This window comes from Schistocerca cancellata, chromosome 3 (genome assembly GCF_023864275.1).
Source record: "Schistocerca cancellata isolate TAMUIC-IGC-003103 chromosome 3, iqSchCanc2.1, whole genome shotgun sequence".
NCBI classification, from domain to species: Eukaryota; Metazoa; Arthropoda; class Insecta; order Orthoptera; family Acrididae; genus Schistocerca; species Schistocerca cancellata.
Window position 1 is genome coordinate 872,278,926 of NC_064628.1, and position 20,632 is coordinate 872,299,557.

At 38.9% G+C, this 20,632-nt stretch overlaps 1 protein-coding gene across 1 annotated transcript in view; it reads right to left on the minus strand.

Annotated features, from left to right (window-relative positions):
• Positions 1–5,356: 5,356 nt before the first annotated feature.
• The window catches only part of LOC126175942 (phospholipase A1-like), a 103,030-nt gene continuing 87,754 nt past the window's right edge, over positions 5,357–20,632 (minus strand). Inside the window, exons 6-7 of the mRNA XM_049923019.1 lie at positions 8,594–8,744; positions 5,357–5,630 (exon numbers count right to left, since the gene is read on the minus strand). Coding sequence (XP_049778976.1) covers positions 5,546–5,630; positions 8,594–8,744 — 236 coding nt within the window. The 3' untranslated portion in view covers positions 5,357–5,545. The remainder of the gene's footprint in view (positions 5,631–8,593; positions 8,745–20,632) is intronic.

Below are 20,632 nucleotides of genomic sequence, written 5' to 3' on the forward strand. Positions count from 1 at the left end.
CAGTAAAATGGCAGTGGTGTAACAGAAACAGGCAATTTGACTCCAAGGAGAACATCGATACCATGACAGTAACTGTGGTATTCGCTTGGAGAGGTGTCGGCTGGAGCCTGTAATATTGTATCACTACGAAATATGTGTGTTCTGTTGTCAAAGTGAGGGTGCAATGGTTACATTAACCTGTCAGTGGTGTAATGGAAACAAGTAACTTGACTCTGCAGAGAACATCCGTATGGTGACAGTAGCTGCGTTATTCACTTGGAGTGTTGTTGGCTGGAGCCTGTAATGTTGAATCATGATGAATCTTGTGTGTTCCATCATGAAGGTGAAGGTGAAGGTGCAGAGTGAATGTTTTCGTATTTTATGATCTGATTATAAACTCACTGCATTCTTTCTCTTTTTTATGTGAAGTGTTATGAATAGGATGTGGATATTATTAGCTGTTAATGATTATTGTAACATGTTTGCAGAATATTATGGCTGAGTGGCACTATTGGGAAAAACATCAAATCTACGTGTTCCATGTTGAGCACTAACTTATGGGAAATATTGATAATAGCATCCCATTATGAGACCTATAGTATCTGTTGTGCGAACCAGAAACCATTTGGACCACAATGTGGTCACATTTCAACCTTGTTAATTTTTATTTGCCTTTCTTTTAACTAATTAATTTACATGCAAAACTAAGTGATGTACGTGAGCAGTATTATCCCATGAGGTAATTTAAAATGGTTTTTAAATGAATAGGTGTGTCTTATCTTTTGCTTTTCTGAGATTTTCACTACTATTTTGTTGTATTGGCCATTTTGCATTTCGAATGATGTATCCAAGTTGAGGTAGTGACAGCACATCAGACACTCTGGCTACTTTATGCTACAATTTTTCTAATTGAAACTATTGAGTAATTTTGACCTAGGTGAAATATTTCACAGACTTCTTCTCTTACTGTGTGTTCATTTCTATTCCAGTATGCCATTTTTTGAAGAATGATTGCTCTATGAAGTAATTTAAGGTACTTTAAAGTGATAAGGTAGCATTTTGGTATTAGATATTCATGGGTTTTGATGTGTAGCCTTTGTTATCCCCTGAATTCATCCATAATTCCAGTATTTCACAAGAAAACTTTTGTACCTCGTCTTTTAACATGAGTTAATGTGGTTAAAGATTTTCATATGATTTGTGGAACATCATCTCTTTAGCTTGCTAACTGAATCCTCCATTCTACTGAAATGTGTTAATATTTTGTAGCCTGTGAAACTTTGTGCAACTATTACCCGTAACTAATATGTGGAGGATATAGCACAATTTTACATTTTTTATCACTCTTTTTAAATGTACTTCACCCAGTTCTTACCCAAGTCAGATGTTAACGATTGCATTAAGCTGATTTATTATGTTTTTTACCCAAATACTTTGATTATCCTAGAACTGAGTATTCTGTCATGTTGTTCATGCATTTTATTTTTGGTATTAGTTCCACTATCTAGCAATGAGATTAATATTTGCCAAATAATACAAACAATGCCCGTAAATCATTAAAAGATCAGTGCTGATTCAATTCAGCCACCATCTACTCCCTATAACAAGGAGTTTGTACTACAACAGCAGATTAATAACAGATTTTTTTTCCCTTGGACCTAACAGAAACCAAAATAGTTCATCCCTCTTTTGTGAAGCTTTCTGGTATGATTTTAACATCATATGTTTTAAGATCTGATTATATGGACAGTGATGAGTTCAACCATTACAGGAGATATTGTACTGTAATTTGAATAGTTAATATTTTACTATTTTCTTAACTCATGAAATCTGATAAACTTGGCTATATGTTAGTCCCCTTCCACTTATACCAGATGAAATATTGTAACAAATCCCTCCCCTAGTATTAAGGCCCCTACTAGGGTAAACTGTCTTTCTGGGGAGTGACTGACGCCGTTTTGTAAACAATGTTTGTCACCACTTCTCTGGAAGCGGAAAGGAATGTACAGAGTAGCAGCCAGTCAAATAACATTTAGTGAAATCTTTACAAGTCTTCTCCCAGAGTAATTTACGCTGTACCTACGTGACACAAGTTGCCTGAATTTCAGAATCGAGGCAGTTCTGTCGAGTTAAAGCTGATGACAAGAGACACCCCGAAACCTCTGCTGAAAGTGCTAGTGAATTCACACCATTGGTTTTAGCCAAAGTGTGCATGGAATACAGGTAATGTCTGTGGATGCTGGAGTGTTCTGCAGTGCAGAACACAGTTGCCTTTCTATCTTGTAATCCAGACCTCAAGCAGAACAGATGTCTTTTCGGAAGTCAGAGCCTCTGGCTCTGCTTTTCATGACCGGCCACCAATGTAAGTTAACATGAACCGCTTCCCCTTCTGTTGCCCATTTCAATTAATAGTTCGACCTCATAGACTGGCCTAAACCTGGTTACTTCCGACCCTAGGCGCACCCCTTGTACACCGTACATTGAAATATATCCTTTTTATTGTACCTAATTTCCTGTTTTGTCATTTAATGGCAGCCCTGGATGCCCACTCTCAAATCTTGGCTGCTCGACCTCCTGAATACTGTCATGACGACGCATATGTAACAATCTTCTCCCCGCTTCCCTGCCTCTATACATTAACAATTGTGACCAGAAGTTGGATCATATACATTAACATTGGTGTCAGGAGTGTTATCATTAACAGAAGCATATCCACATACTCATTGTTTGTGTATGCCATACATTTGCCACACTGTGGCATAGATATTTACAATGAGAAAATTTAATTTGTGTACGCATGTACATTGGAGTCTGTCATGGGTGCATTACTCCACTCGCAACTGGTCCTTGTCTGGTGGTGCGTGCTGTTCCACCTAACGCACATTACCCCTCTGACAGATATTGTTCTGCATGATTCATCACGACACTGCTAATTGTGAAATGCTCAGTTCGAATTACACTGTTTCACGAACAGTAATAGACGTGATGTTTCCAAAATCCCATTGATGGAATAATGATAATAATAATAATAATAATGGTAATGAACTGAGATATGTACTAAACAGCATGTGGTTACCAGACTCATTGCTGAAAGGCATAATTAGTGGGACCACGGTTATAACACATACAAATAGTACCCGAGTTTGGACATTGTTCGCAAAGTACGTTGGTAGTCCTACTGGCAACATAAGGTCGTAACGAAATGTAATGGACCTGAACGAGGTGACAATAGTAGTTGGTACTAATCTATGGGACCATTAGAGGAGGGTACAAAGAATACAGGTTTTGCATCTTGTAGATGAAGTGGTGAGAATAAATTCACGCCCACAATGTGCAAAGGACTTCTTTCAAAGCTGACCAATCTTCCATTTCTACAGGACCCATTGCAATTGCTTTTGATGATTAAGATGCCAGATACTGTACCACATGAACTACATTTACCAAATAAAAAACACATGCCTCAACGCAGGATTGAACCATCAACCTCCTGTATTCTAACTGAAAACTCTATCCACAGCACCACCTGTACAGAATGACTAATATGTGCTGACAGATGTAGTTACCATACATGCAGTTACAGAGTAGTCAGATTGCCACTCTTTAACGTCCTTTTTCTGTTGGATGTACTCGCTGGATGATATTTTGAGAGAGACTTTTTTTTATCGCTGGCATGTGAGAAGTCGGGCTGCGAGGCCCGAGTGCACAAATTTCACTTAACACTGTATAATGCTACAACACTATTATCTAGAAGGCATGCATATAAAATGCTGCATAATGTATGGAAATTATCTTCATAACATACTTATCTTTATTAAATGGGTCAGCAGAGCATTAGGTTCCTGAAGATATTTCATGGGCGCATGTCCCTATTTCAAAAATCTTTAAAGAATAAAGGGCATAACAACATCTGGTATCTTGCAATTTAAATGTTCATCAAACTCATATAAGGTTCTTTCTCATATTTATTGCAGTTCTATGATAACCAGAGATGCTCCATGACAGTACCACAACAACTCGATATAATCTCTGAGCCTCAAACTTATTACTCAAAGTAATTGTAAATTTTCTTTTTTAACTTCTGGGTGTACTACAACACTGATTTTACTCTCTCCTTTTACTTTCTTTAAAAATGGTGAGTAGCATCTTGTCACAGCTTGATTTACCTTCTCAAGTGTTATGGCTGTCAAGTTGGCAATAACTTGGTCCAGAACCAGAAATTTTGCAACTTTTTTGCATGTGAGTGTACCTCCTGACTCTAAAGACCTGTCTACAGATACACTGGAGGCTACATCATAGTTGTAGAAGAGAAGCAGCAACTCACCTTTTAATGCTGGTGTTTGTCTACATTGTAACTCATTGTAACTGATTATGTACCAGAAAATAATTTTTCAAGTGCCTACAATTATTGTTAATAAAACAAAATGTCAAAATTACACAGAGCCAGAATGACTGGACAATAGTTTTCTTCAAGACATGAAATTCTTAGTACTGCCTACTTAAAGTAGAAAATAGTGACCCAAAATTTTGCAGCTGTTGCCTTTTAAGAAAGGAAAGAGTGATTTGTCAAGGAAAGCTGCAGACAGGCATGATTGAAAGACACCCACATATAGCTTTCAGCTACAGCCTTCATCAGTAGACACACACACACACACACACACACACACACACACACACACACACACACACACACACCCCACACAAAAGCAAGCACATCTCACATGCTTGTGTGTTCATGTGCGTGTGAGTGTCTCTCTCTTTACTGACGAAAGATATGGCCTAAAGCTAAATGAGAGTTTTTTAATCATGCCTGTCTAGAACTTGACATGTCTTCTTTATGGTAAATAGCAATCTAACTTTTTTTGCAATGTTAATATTCCTAGCTGAAGTTTCCATTGTTTGATTTGTCAAGGGAAGTTAGAGAGCAGGGGAAAGGTACTCAGAGCCTGGTTGAAGTGACAAGAGTAGGAAGAGATGAAAAAGAAAGTGTCAAAGAGAGTAGGATATAAAAAATAGTACACCATTAAGTTCAATTCCAAAATGACAGAAGGCACAGTGTGAGAAGTAAATATTTTATATAACATGATGCATAATAAAATCTGAAAAGAATAATGCAGTTAAATAACAGGAAGAAAATGGAAAAGGAGGAGGAGGAAAACATAGTGAAAATTAAAAATAAAGTTAATGGATTGAGGGACAACAAGTTTCCATCTCCAAACAAAGCATATCTCTGATCACTACATTCTGAAATTTAAAAAATTTTTAAACTGAATTTTCTGTCCACGTAATTTTAAACTGCATTTTCTGTCCATCTCATTTTAGGATATAACTCTATATCAAAGGATATACAAAGTTTTTTTAAACCACTGTATTTCTCCTGAGTACATACTTTTTGTTTGTCATACATAATTTGTAGGAACAGAAGATTTTCCACAAATGTTTATTAGTTTAGGTTACTCTTCATGTTTGACAGTATTTTATGCAATAAACTGTATATCCAGCAACAATCTCTAACACTCAAGTGTTGCAGCAACTACTTTTCCTGCTCATTCTATAATGTGTCTCTTCTTCACATAACCTGTGGACATCCTTGCACACCAAGTCCATATGGTGATGAACTGGCAGTACTCAAGTAGTATACTCCTGTGGTAGTGCTGCAACAATAGATGTTTTCCAACTAGTACCATGTACACAAGAAGATTGACATTCAGAGTTCTCATGATCTGTACACACACACACACACACACACACACACACACACACACGCACACACACAAAACTGGATGGACAATGAAAGAGAAAGAAATAAACAGAAGAGTAAAACTGTCCTGGGGAACTCAGATCAAATTCAAGACAAATGTTATGATGTGAAATGTGTAGTTAGAGAAAAACAAAGAAAAAATAAAAAAATTTTTCTGTAAAAATGACTAATTACTTCTATTCAACAATTCTCCTATGGTATAAAAGGTGTTGTTATGAGAAAAATACTTAATCTAAATTTCAAAACACTCCTGCCATTTGTCAGACATTTTATTTCCACAGGAAAACTGTTAAGGGCTTTTAAAGCTGCACATTTTACCCTTTTCTGTATAAAAATTAGATTCAGTAAAGGATAATATAGATAATATTTCCTTGTAGTGTTGTGTGTGTGAATCTCTCAGTTACTCTCACATTTGGATGGGTTGTTGACAATGGTAGTAGTGGTTAGCTTTCTCAGCTACTCAGAGATACTGGCAAGGTAGATATGTGTGAACTACACACATAATTCTAATTATTTTTTTGTGAAATTAATACTTTTTAAGTGAGTGGGGAGTTATTAACCCACAGAATATCAGAGAAAGAAAATGTGCAACATACGATGACCTACTGACTTCTGTATCCCCACAGTTTGTAATTATTCTTATGGCAAAAGTAACAAAACCTAAGCAGTTTATGGATGTCCATCTTACTGCATGAATGGGGGACTTCAGCTGATGATATATCTGAGAAAAAGTACCACAACAGCTGTATCTTGAAAATGTCTTTATTCTATTACACGACTAGTTTCTGGGGCACATTGCTGCCATCCTCAGGCTCTGCCTCTGCCACAAGAGTATTTGATTTGCTTGATGCATTTACTGTGGGATCCTTGTTACTAGCACACATGAGCTAGTTTTCATCAGCAGTCTATACACGATACTATGTTGTCTCCAAGACATTCCATAATGTCACACAGGAATATTTTTTGGGGTTACTCGTGAAACCAAGCAAAAGTTTTCTGGATCCAAAAACTGCAATAAGAATTATTTCTGGTCTGAACTCAAGAACATCCTGTAGAGGCCTGTTTAATGTACTAGGAATACTAAATATTGCTTCAGAATATATTTATTCCTTAATGAAATGTTCATTTAAAAATATGTCTCTTTTTCAGACCAACAGCTCAGATCATGAAATCAATACTGGAGTTAGTTTGTTTCATGTTAAGTGAACCATTTTGCATAACAAATCATAATAATATGGAACAAGTCATTTTGCATTCACATCACAAATTAATTTAAATGTGGTTAGATAAAGAACAATAAGTGCATTTTTAATTTTTATTTTATTTATTTGTTTATTTTAAACATACAAATATGGGTCAGTAATTCATACCCACCACTTTTTATACATTACAACAACAGAAATTCTTCTATGGAACAAAAGGAGTTGTCAAGGACAAACTTTTTCAGTTAGTTTTCAAATTTTACTTTGCTGTCTGTCAGACATTTTACATCCCTGGGTAAGTGATCAAAAATTTTAATTGCAGCATTGTGTACCACTTTCTGTGCTAAAGATAATCTTAATGTGGAGTACTGAGTGTCTTCTTTCCTTCTGGTACTGTAATTATGTACATCATTGCTCCTTTTGATCTGTGGTGGATTAATTACAACAAACTTCATGAGGAAATAAATATACTGTGAGGCAGCAGTCAGAATGTCCAACTCTTTAAATAAATGTCAAGAAGATGATTGTGGGTGAGCACCACATATTACTCTTGTGACATGTTTTTGAGCTATGAAGTCTTTCTTTTTTAAAGATGACTTCCCCCAGAACACTGTTCCATATGACATTATTGAATGAAAATACGCGAAATATGCCAACTTACTGATTTGTTTCTCCCCAAAATTTGCAATGACCAGGTATAAATGTGGCAGAACTAAGTTGTTTTCAGAGGAGTGCTTTTTCCAGTTTAAATTCTCATATATTTTGACACTTAAAAATTTATTATTTCCTCACCATGTGTTACACTGATCATTGGTGTAGTATTCCTACATGCCTACATGTGCAGAACTCAACATATTGTGTCTTTTTAAAACCGACAGTCAGACTATACACAGAATAACAGTCATTGATACTTTTATAACATTGTTTACCAGTTTTTAGTTTCTGTATTTATGCTTGGATTGCCTACAATACTAGTGTCATTTGCAAAAATAATTAATTCTACTTCTTGTATATTAGATGGAAGATCATTTACATATTTAGGAAAGCAAGAACAATCTTCACAAAGATTTAAAGTCACTTTGGTCCAAGAAGGTGTCCTTTATTCAGGAATATACACCTTCAATAACTTGCCAGCAGCCATAAACAGTTTAACTACCAATAATATTCAGTTCAGAGGAGTCTGAAGGATTTTTGGTGACCAACTCCTTCTACTCCACTGATGAATTTCTTAGTAGAACCAACTGGTATGTGTGTGTGTGTGTGTGTGTGTGTGTGTATGCATGTATGTTTTATTAATAATGTCAAATAATGCAGGTATTAGCACAATCTGATTTCAGTAGAAATTAAGTGCAGTAATGCAATCACTGTAAATAGGTGTTGTAAAATAATTTTTCTGTTTGGTATTTATTACCTTTATGCTTAAATTTTTGTTTTACTCTTCCCACATCCATAACAATCCTTTAACTTGGGATCTGTGAAAGATACATTAGCGCATTTGTTTTTCATTGTGAATATTTATTTGTTTTCTAGCTTTTCTGACGTGTTCTGCAACCTGAAAGGTCACCTCACCATTAATCAGTTCGTGTGTGTGTGTGTGTGTGTGTGTGTGTGTGTGTGTGAGTGAGTGTGTGTATGCACAAATGTGATGTTCTACCTGGGGTCAACATGCGCTCCCATGACAGCCGACGGTTTTCCATTACAGTTGGTACATGTGTCCCAACTATCACACTGGTAACCAATGAAGGCTGAAGCAGATGTGACAGATTCAGCAAAATACAGTGTAGACCTCCCATGTGAACAGGCTCCTGAAAGAAAATGAATAATTTAGTAACAATATATACCAAACACCTGGCACTGTATATGTAATCAAAAGTATGAATTAGCATTTTTCTCCTTGTTGAATACATGAACAGAACAAGAAAGGGAGCAGTTGAATTTGGTTCAAAAAAGTTTTCAGAATGTACTGTGACTTTCATGAAAGGAGACAGGGTGAGTACAAGGAAGAATATGAAGTAAAAGAGAATGGATACACATAATTAAGGGACAATATCTTACTCAAAAACAGAACTAATGAAACAGGCCTCAGTCCTCTTGCAAAAGCATTAAGAACTATGCAAATATGGTTGTGGGACTTAGACTGCTCATTTTCACATATGTATTTTGTGTGTCCTGCTAGGTCAGCATTAGTGTAATTAAAGTTTTTCTATGATCTCAAAATACCAAGATAACTGTTATACACTCCTGGAAATGGAAAAAAGAACGCATTGACACCGGTGAGCCAGACCCACCATACTTGCTCCGGACACTGCGAGAGGGCTGTACAAGCAATGATCACACGCACGGCACAGCGGACACACCAGGAACCGCGGTGTTGGCCGTCGAATGGCGCTAGCTGCGCAGCATTTGTGCACCGCCGCCGTCACTGTCAGCCAGTTTGCCATGGCATACGGAGCTCCATCGCAGTCTTTAACACTGGTAGCATGCCGCGACAGTGTGGACGTGAACTGTATGTGCAGTTGACGGACTTTGAGTGAGGGCGTATAGTGGGCATGCGGGAGGCCGGGTGGACGTACCGCCGAATTGCTCAACACGTGGGGCGTGAGGTCTCCACAGTACATCGATGTTGTCGCCAGTGGTCGGCGGAAGGTGCACGTGCCCGTCGACCTGGGACCGGACCGCAGCGACGCACGGATGCACGCCAAGACCGTAGGATCCTACGCAGTGCCGTAGGGGACCGCACCGCCACTTCCCAGCAAAATAGGGACACTGTTGCTCCTGGGGTATCGGCGAGGACCATTCGCAACCGTCTCCATGAAGCTGGGCTACGGTCCTGCACACCGTTAGGCCGTCTTCCGCTCACGCCCCAACATCGTGCAGCCCGCCTCCAGTGGTGTCGCGACAGGCGTGAATGGAGGGACGAATGGAGACGTGTCGTCTTCAGCGATGAGAGTCGCTTCTGCCTTGGTGCCAATGATGGTCGTATGTGTGTTTGGTGCCGTGCAGGTGAGCGCCACAATCAGGACTGCATACGACCAAGGCACACAGGGCCAACACCCGACATCATGGTGTGGGGAGCGATCTCCTACACTGGCCGTAAACCACTGGTGATCGTCGAGGGGACACTGAATAGTGCACGGTACATCCAAACCGTCATCGAACCCATCGTTCCACCATTCCTAGACCGGCAAGGGAACTTGCTGTTCCAACAGGACAATGCACGTCCGCATGTATCCCGTGCCACCCAACGTGCTCTAGAAGGTGTAAGTCAACTACCCTGGCCAGCAAGATCTCCGGATCTGTCCCACATTGAGCATGTTTGGGACTGGATGAAGCGTCGTCTCACGTGGTCTGCACGTCCAGCACGAACGCTGGTCCAACTGAGGCGTCAGGTGGAAATGGCATGGCAAGCCGTTCCACAGGACTACATCCAGCATCTCTACGATCGTCTCCATGGGAGAATAGCAGCCTGCATTGCTGCAAAAGGTGGATATACACTGTACTAGTGCCGACATTGTGCATGCTCTGTTGCCTGTGTCTATGTGCCTGTGGTTCTGTCAGTGTGATCATGTGATGTATCTGACCCCAGGAATGTGTCAATAAAGTTTCCCCTTCCTGGGACAATGAATTCATGGTGTTCTTATTTCAATTTCCAGGAGTGTAGTTTTTTTCCATCTTCAGGAGGATGAGTCAGTTCTTACTTGGAAAAAAAACACAGTTGTGTTTGTTCTCAACTGTTATGTATTGGATGATACAGCAGTTTGAGAATTTGAGTTTTACAGTGCCCCACAGAATTGAATAAAATGTTTCAAGGATAACCACACAAAACATAGTACTGATCTGGCAAATTTATGGAGATAATTGTTCCTAAGTTTTTTACTGCTTTGCCATTGTAGATTTTAAATGTGACTCAGTTACTAAATACAATTTTGAAGGCAGATTATAATTACGTATTTCCAAAATCTAGGTCAAGTCGAACAAGGTGCACCTCTTACTTTATTTCTAGTGTTATTTTTTCCATTTTCTTGTAATGATTCTTGTATTGTACTGAGACATAAAAACTTGATACATTGCACCACTTCCAAGTTATACAGTATTGAAATTACCCAGTCAGGTTGTTTCGCGCTCAGATTCAAATAGCCTGTGAGGAGTGGTGTTGACAAACATATTCTGCATGTGGTTTTCTTGAAATGAACAAGAAAGCAGTACAAAAACAAACATGGGAAAATGTTTAGATGGCAGTGGGGTCTGATCCTAGCCCAACAGGCCAACAATTTCATGCATTACCATCTGCACTTTGGCAACATCCAACTTGCGTTATATCAGCCTGAGAAGTGAACCTTTATCAGCTTGTAATTTGATCATCATCAAGAATCATATGTATGCAATCAATCTTTGTCAGAAGAGTTTGTTTAGGCTGGGCTCATGGTGGCACCGACAGTGGTCATCAGACTGGATCACCAGAGGTCACCCAATAGCATCAGCCATCAGCGTGGTAATGGTGCATATGATATTCTTCATCAGTCCGTGACAGGGTCAAGGAGGTTAGACTAGAATCCATTCTATATATGAAGTAGGTTAGATTTATGCAAGTAAACAAGTATATCTGCCCTGGAAAGAACATGGCAAGTACTGTACACTCTGCCATCAGTTACTGGAGTTATCAGTCAAGTTTTATGAATATATGAAATGAAGATGAAAACACCATGCCACAAAAGTTAGAAATGCTTTAATTTTATGACACCACTTTCCTTTTCCCACCAATGATTAATGTCAGAAGGAGCCAGCACCTTTGAATTCAACATGCCATTCTCCATGTTTTTCGTATTTTTATGTGTATATTATGAAAATATGCAGTTCCAATTATATGCCACATTAAGGATCTCTCTAAAACATATTGTTCTGAGTACAGTTTATTATGCTACAGTTGTAGGATGTGAACATTGGTGTTTTACCAGTGAGGTTATGAGCACTTAGAGCACTTACAAGGAAACCTCCCCATTGCACCCCCCTCAGATTTAGCTATAAGTTGGCACAGTGGATAGGCCTTGAAAAACTGAACACACATCAATCGAGAAAACAGGAAGAAGTTGTGTGCAACTACGAAAAAATAAGCAAAATATACAAACTGAGTAGTCCATGCGCAAGATAGGCAACATCAAGGGTCATCGGAGCTCAGAAGCGCCGTGGTCCCGTGGTTAGCGTGAGCAGCTGTGGAACAAGAGGTCCTTGGTTCTAGTCTTCCCTCGAGTGAGAAGTTTAATTTTTTGTTTTCAGTTTATGTGACAAACTCTTATGTTTTCATCACTTTTTTGGGAGTGATTATCACATCCACAAGAAAACCGAAATCGGGTAAGGTAGAAGAATCTTTTTACCCATTCGCCAAGTGTACAAGTTAGGTGGGTCGACAACATATTCCTGTTATGTGATGCACATGCCGTCACCAGTGTCATATAGAATATATCAGATGCTTTTTCCTGTGGAGGAATTGGTTGACCTATGAACATGCGATTAAATGTTTTCGGTTCCCATTGGAGAGGCACATCCTTTTGTCTACTAATCGCATGGTTTACCGGTGCGGTCACAAAACACAGACACTAAACTTATTACAGTGAACAGAGACGTCAATGAATGAACGGACAGATAATAACTTTCCGAAAATAACGAAATTAAACTTTTCACTGGAGGGAAGACTTGAACCAAGGACCTCTCGTACCGCAGCTGCTCACGCTAACCATGGGACCACAGTGCTCCTGAGATCATATAGTCCTTGATGTTGCCTATCTTGCGCATGGACTACTCAGTTTGTATATTTTGCTAATTTTTTCGTAGCTGCACACAACTTCTTCCTGTTTTCTCAATTGATTTGTGTTCAGTTTTTCAAGGCGTATCCAGTGTGCCAACATCTAAATCTATCTGAGGGGGGGGGGGGGTGCAATGGGGAGGTTCCCTTGTTAGTGGTTGAGTTACATGATAAAGTAGATGTTCCTTCTGTTATGTGAAACATGGATAAAATCTGTCTGTAAGTAACCAACTATTATTTATTTAATGAAAGACATAATCATGGTTTTGCAGCAAATTATTTTGTCATAAAAATGGTGAAAATTAATACAATATTGGCACAATATGCAGATAATCAGAATCTAGTACTGGAAACTTCAATGCTATTTCAACACTTGCTGGTAGCAGTATTATTTCAGAGTGAGTGTAGCTTTTAATAAAGGTCATCATCTATATCACAGTGTCTTTTTAGTGCACTTGCCCAAAGCTTAGCTTCAAAATTCACTATGGAATAAATTTAACATTTCATAGTATTTGTGGTGCAAGAGTGAAGAGATTAGCTTTTTAATTAGTCTTTTGGGAATCATATATAGCATCCAACAAATCACACAAAAACTTTTAAATTATACTTTTGAGAACATGGTATAGCAGTGAACAGGCATGAATACTGGAAATATGTAATAGCCAGATGTCAAATACTGACATGTCATGTCTAGTTCTACTTGAGCCAGACTGTATTTTTAGTGTGAATATTTGATTATTTAATTGAGCCTGACTCACATCTGAACAAGCACTGAAAAGTAGCTTTCATTATCTGAAAGTGTTTCACATAAGAGTCTTCAGCTTTACATGCTCAAGATGATTAGTGGTGACTCCGAAAAGCAAGATTACAAACACTACATTTTGCTGAATTTACATGAAGTTGTACAGACATACACTAATTAACCTTCAATACTGTGATTTAGCATATGCGTGAAAGATAAACAAAAATTTAGAATAAGACAACTTGAAATGGTAAAGCACTGGAAAGTGGACACGTAAAACATCACATTCACAAATCACTTCATGTAATAGAATCACCATGTAATAGAATCACCATGGCAGTAAGCAGTAATAATAATTTGTAGACAGCTAATGTCCACCTACCACAGCCAAAAAAGGACCCATTACTGTAACTTTAAGCATACGTTATGACATCCTTCTCGCTTGAATTAATTAATTTTTTGAATTTATAATTTACACCTAAAATATCCAATAAAAATTTCATCTACTTGTTGTTTCCAATAAACTTGTGATTTCAGTACATAGAATCCAAACTATATCTTGATTGTGATACTTTTATCCTCAGAATGCCAGAAACTCACTCTTTCTCGGATTAAACTTATCAGTTTCTCACAGCCCATATGTGAGAATGTCTGTCAATTTGACCAAAGAAAACAAACAGATTTGAATTTCACCAATTGTCATCCAAAATCTACACATTTGAGTGATGAGATCAGCTACAGCGTGACCGCACGCACAGTGGCATGCTGGGTTTGAAAAGATCACCTGTCTTCAGCTGATGTCGGTCATCAGCTGAATCCACTGATTCTGGTGCCACTCTGACAGCAGCTTTAGCTGCAAAGGTGCATGGAAGGATGTACATCAAAGAAAAATAGAGGCAGGCTTGACACTCACAGAGTGGTAACAAGGCATGTCGTCCACACTCCTTTGAGAAATACACCAATATGCATTTAGCATATGGTGCTACATATCAAAATGTACCTGAGGAAATCAACATTTACAATACAAGATTTCCCAACCACATTATTCTGTGTGCAAATACTTTCATAGTGAATGATAGATGGTTATGGGAGATTGGAAATTTTTCTGTAACCAATGTTGATGTTGGACGAGAACACTACATACAGAACATTCAATTAGAAGAAAATGTTCTAGATATGATTGCTGCAACCATAGTACAAGCTTGAGGGCCATTGGTAATGCTTTGGGTCTATTTAAAGTTATTCCGACATTCTTAAAGTATGCCCACAAATTACACATGTAAAATGTATCTGTTTGTTTGCCACTACAGGTTTTGTGCACTGTAGTATTGGATGTCCTACATGATGCAAACCGATTTCAGTACCACCTGCAGAAGGTGCATGATGTAGTGAAAGAGGACTATCCCTCTCATTACCAATATTCCATGTGGTACTTAAATCAATGTTATGGACAGATGAGGCATGCTTCACCAGAGAACGAGCATTCAACACTGAAAACAGTCACATTTGGATGGATGCAACTCAGCATGGTACTTATATTATGCCCTATCAGCATAAGTTTAGGATAAATATTTGAGTAGATATCATAGGCAACTGTTTAATGGGTCCTGTCCTACTTACTCCCCATTTAAATGGGCAGACATATTTACCATGCCATGAAAACGTCCTTCTGCTGTATTTAGAAGACATTCCTCTGGCAGTCCATTTTTCCTTATTTCAAAGATAAAGAGACAAAACATAATCATTACAGTGTAGAAAATATTCAAAGGAAAGAGTAGAACATAGACTTTTTCCCAATTTGACTTTAGATAAGGTTAGCATTATACTAAAATATCATCATGCATTGTACACATTTAGTCAAGGTTCTATAACGTGTTGTATCTTGTCATGGGAAAATAACTGCAAAAAGAGAAGAAGAAGTCAAGTTTTTGTAGCAAATGAATCCATACTAACATTAAGTTCCTCTTTTCCTGACAACTTGTGGGATTTCAGACCATTACATTAAACACTGTTCTCATTTTCTTTCCCACCTTGCTCTACTGGGAAGTTAAAACTGTTATTGTTAGAGATATACTGCGTGATCATTAGTCCACTGTAAAGTAACTCACTCAAAACCAGAAGGCAGGGTACTCATCCAAGGTAACTTACTGTGTCCTCCCAAGCAGGAAATCCTCAGTCCAATCACAAATTTTGTTAATAAATTTTGTTGCTTTTCAAAAGTCAAAACAATACTGCACCCACACAACAGATTTAATCCACAATTCACAAAATGTCATGTGATAAAAGCACAAATTGTGTTTCCAGTGCTTACCAATGTTTACATAGTCCATTTTTGTTGGCTTGGGGAGGTCATTTTGTTTGAGGTAGCACATTAAGTTCAGAATATGTTCTAAGATTTAGAACAGCTGAAGATTAATGAGATTTGATCATAATTTTATAATTTTGTGGATACTTTCTGCTGCCCTTCTTGCAGATGGCTGTGACCTGAGTTTTCATCCAACCACTGGCCACAGTTTTTTGTTTAAGGAATCTGTGATATATTATGATTAAAATAGGAGCTTTCTCAGCTGCAAATGCTTATAGTATCTTAGGGGGATCACCTAGGGCTCTGAAGTATTGTGTAATATGAGTATTTTCAATTGACTCTAATATCTACATCACTCGACTTTTCAGTGATGCAAGAATTTAACTGGGGCAGTACTCTGTATCTTCCTTTTAATGGAACAGTTGATAAATGGGTTCAGTACTTCTGCTTTTGCTTTGTTACTTCAATTATGGCTGCTCTGTGTCTGGACAAGAACTTTGGTACCACTGACAACTTTTACATATTATCGAAATTTCTTTGAGGTTTGTGAGAGATCTTTTTATGAATACTGTGCATCCCTTTCTGTGCTAAAGATAACATTAACATTGTCTTTAGCACAGAAAGGGGTGCAAAATGCTGCAACAAAAATTTTTGACCACTTATCCAGTGATATAAAATGTCTAACAGACAGCAAGATAAAATTTGAAAATAAATTGAAAAAGTTTCTCCTTGACAACTCCTTCTATTCCATAGAGGAATTGCTATGTTTGTATTGTGTAAGAGGTGGTGGGTAGGAATTGCTAACTCAATCTGTATACCTTGTTCTCATTTTGGGGAGGGGGGAATTATTATATGGTGATGTTGAGAGTACAAATAGATGTACAAATTAATTTGCAATGTGAATGTAAAATGACTTGTTCCACATCATGACGACTGATTGTGCAAAATAATCCATGGCATGAAAGTAACTAACTAAGTGTACAGTAGTCATTGTAGGCTTCATGTATTCCCTATTTGACAGCTTAATACACTGCATGCAGCATCTTCCAGTTACAGCCCTATGCTTTGTATTTACACCTATTATGCATTAATTCATTTACCAGCCATCAAGACACATAAGTATTAAAACACATTTCAATGAAATCACTAGATACTGTACGAAAATGGTTCTCCTCCAATAAACTTCTGTGTAACCAAGATAAGACCTATCCCATTCAGGTCACTCATAAACAGCAGCTCATCCACAAACAGATCTCTAGTGTGATCCCCTCCTCTGACACCAGTTAGCCCATTAACTAACCACTGACCAGCACTGCTCTGATCACCCAGTATCACCGTGGCCTTGACAAGTTCAACCACATGCTTCATCACAGCTTCAAGTACATCTCATCATGCACTGAGATGAGGGATATCCAACCCAAAATCCTGCTCTCACATCATTCACAATAGAATATCCTTACCCACTGCTGTTCCAATCTTGCTTCCAATCCTGTAAGACAGGGAGCGGGGAGGGGGGGGGGGGGGGGGGGGGGAGAAGAAGAAAAAAAAAAGTAAGAAAGATGCCGTGGGTGGAGCTTGTGTAGTATGCATTTCTGCCGCTAGGTGTGTATAGCTCAACTCATTGCCAGTTCAGTGCCGCCTGTGTTGTCAACATGGCTTTTTTTGTTCATCTGCAATTATTGTTTTTGCTAGCACTGTTTTGTTCCTGTTTCACTTTTTATGGTGGCATGTTTAAGTGAACGACATGAAGCTGTGAAATTTTGTTTCTACTCACTAAAAATGCTGCTGAAACTGTTTTGATGTTGAAAACAGCTTACCAAGATGACACTATAGGAGAAACTCAGGCATACGAGTGGTTTGCTCAATTTAAAAATGGCGACATGTTGATTGATGACAAACCTCGTTCTGGATGTCCATCAACTGCCCAAATTGCTGAAAATATTGAAAAAATTTGGGAGCTTGTCCTCACAGACTGTCGTCAGACAATTGATTAAATGTCTGAGATTAGTGGGTTATCTTGGAGCTTGGTTCAATGAATTTTCACGGAAAATTTGGGAATGAAGAGGTTTGCTGCCAAGTTTGTTCCTCAGTTCTGACTGACAATCAAAATAAATGTCAAGTTGAAGCATTGAAGCATGTCGTGCTTTGAAACAATAACTTGACACTGATCCAGATCTTCTGTCAAGCGTCATTACTGGTGGTGAGTCATGGTGCTATGGTTACAAACCACGCCCCCCCCCCCCCCCCAAAAAAAAAAAAAAAGTAGAATCCAATGCAAGATATCATCATCATCCCATCCAAAAAATGATGTCAAGTCAAATGAAAAATCCAAACAATCCTCCAGATCAGACCTCAATCCAACTCTTTGTTTGGAAGTTTTAAGAAGATTGCACAACGGTGTTCATAAAAAAAGACCCTATTTGTGGTAGCCAGGAGACTGGTTCTTCTGCTAACAACAACACACCAGCACATAGCCATCTCTGCTCGACAGTTTTTGGCTAAAAGTAGGATGGTTCTGCTGCCCCTCGCCTTACTTGCCTGAACTGGCCCAGTGCTACTTTTTCTTATTTACACACATAAAAAGGGGCATGAAAGGGGACAGATTTGACAACATTGAAGAAGTCATGAAAAAATCCAGGGAGAATCTGTCAACCATTTCTAAAGTTGACTACAAAAAATATTTCAAACAGTGGGACAAATTTATTAGTTGTAATGGAGAGCATTCTGAAGGGGATGTTGTTTTGTAAGCAATTTGAAAGTATATAGCATTTTAAACTTTTTTGTTAAAAAAAAAGAGCCTCACATGCCACAATGTCACAGGTCATTACCTTGCAGTCAATGTATGTGCAAGACCTGTTCCATCCACCCACCCACCTCCGATCTTAGTCCAGTCACTGGCATTCGCAACCCTACAAAAGCCAGGGAGATGTGTGAAAGCAGCTATGTTATACATCAGCTATGCTGCATTTACTGTACATCATTCTATGTGGGCATGACAATTAACCAACTGTCTACTCACATGAATGGCCACCACCAAACTGTGGTAAGCCACATATTTGATCATCCAGTTGCCAAACAGGCTGCACACCACAACACAAATGACTTCAACAGCTGCTTCACTGCACTAGCCATTTGGATACTCCCTTCCAGTATGTGTTTCTCTAAACTACACAGGTGGGCATTGTCTCTACAGCATATCCTGTGCTCTTGCAGTCCCCCTCCCCCTGCTACCTTTCCTGACCTAAACCTCTGCTAACCTGTTTCCCACTGCCTTGCCTTACCTCTTCTTCCCCATACTGATCATGTCCTGTCTTTTCCTACCACTCTTACTCCAACATCCCCCCCCCCCCCCGCCAATCACTCCCAGTGCAGGTATTCTCTCCCTCTCCCCCCCCCCCCCTCTCTCTCTCTCTCTCTCTCTCTCTCTCTCTCTCTCCCCATTCCCCCATTTTCCTCTCCCATTTGCTTTCTCTCTTTTCTGTCTCCTTCATCTCCACCTTCCACTTCTCCCCCCCACTCCCACTGTATCTCTTGTACACTCTACCCTCTGAACCCCTTTGGTCTTGTTGTCATCTGCCAAAAGACCTGCCTCATACTATCCCACTACCCCCTCCATACCTCGTACATCCTTCCCTGCCCTCTCCCCACCTCTATCTACCCAGGCAACTGCTCTCAATGATAAGTAAGCAATAATCAGTCTCATTATGGCTATGGCTGTGTGTGTTTGGATGTTTGCATGGTTGTGTGTGTGAATGTGTCTACTTTGGCTTGAGAGAGAGAGAGAGAGAGACATCAGGCAGCTATAGGTGAGTGGTTGCCTTTACTTTATTTTACATATGTTTGTAATTATTTATATGAGGCAAATGAAGCCTACTCCATTGTATATATGGTCAATGGTGAATAAAGATTGACTGATTGATTCTACATACTCCTTGTCAGAGGTACATGTTTTGAGCTCCTCTTTGAGATATCCATCAGCTACCACTTTATTTAGCTTAAACAACAAATAATTTAGGACTAAGGTAACAATTCATTGAATAGTAGAGGTGGCACTGTGTGCCACCCATCCACCCACACATCCATGCCCCCCCTCCCCCCCCCCCCCCCACCACACACACACACACACACACACACACACATCAGGATGTCCACCTGGTGCCCACATATACACACACACATGGGGCCAGTTGAATACAATGTGGTGTGACAGGACTTAAGTCCTACAGTTTGACTGGGAAGAGGGGTTGTATCAAGTGGAGTGGGTGAGAGGAGAAAGGAAGCAAGGATACAGAGCAAAACCATCACAATTTCATATTACAATATTGTGAGAAGGAAAGTTGCTACTCACCATATAGGGGAAATGCTGAGTCACATAGGCACAACAACAAAAAACAAAAGATTTGAGAGTCTTGTTTTGTGCCTATCTGCAACTCAGTATCTCCACTATATAGTGAATAGCAACTTTCCTTCTCATAATATTGTTACATTTCATCCTGGATTTTCCATTGTATGATTTCATATTAGTTACTTCTTCCCATATGTGATGCTCACTAACATCAAAATGAATGTCCTCATGTCCCAGAACAATCCTACAGCCCACAGTATAATTTATTCAAGCATTTTCACTTCCCAAAACCATGAAATTGTTGTCCACAGTTCCCTTTAAAGCCATCTAACACTTCTGTCTGCCCATTTCCCATGTCTGTTTCACATTTCACAATTGCCCAGTTTTATCTCCAATATTCTAATAGTGTTTACCCATAACCTATTGGCATAGTCCATATCAATTCAGGCAGGCTAGGAAAAAACCTTATCTTCATAGTCTCGGATATTATTGAATTTAGCA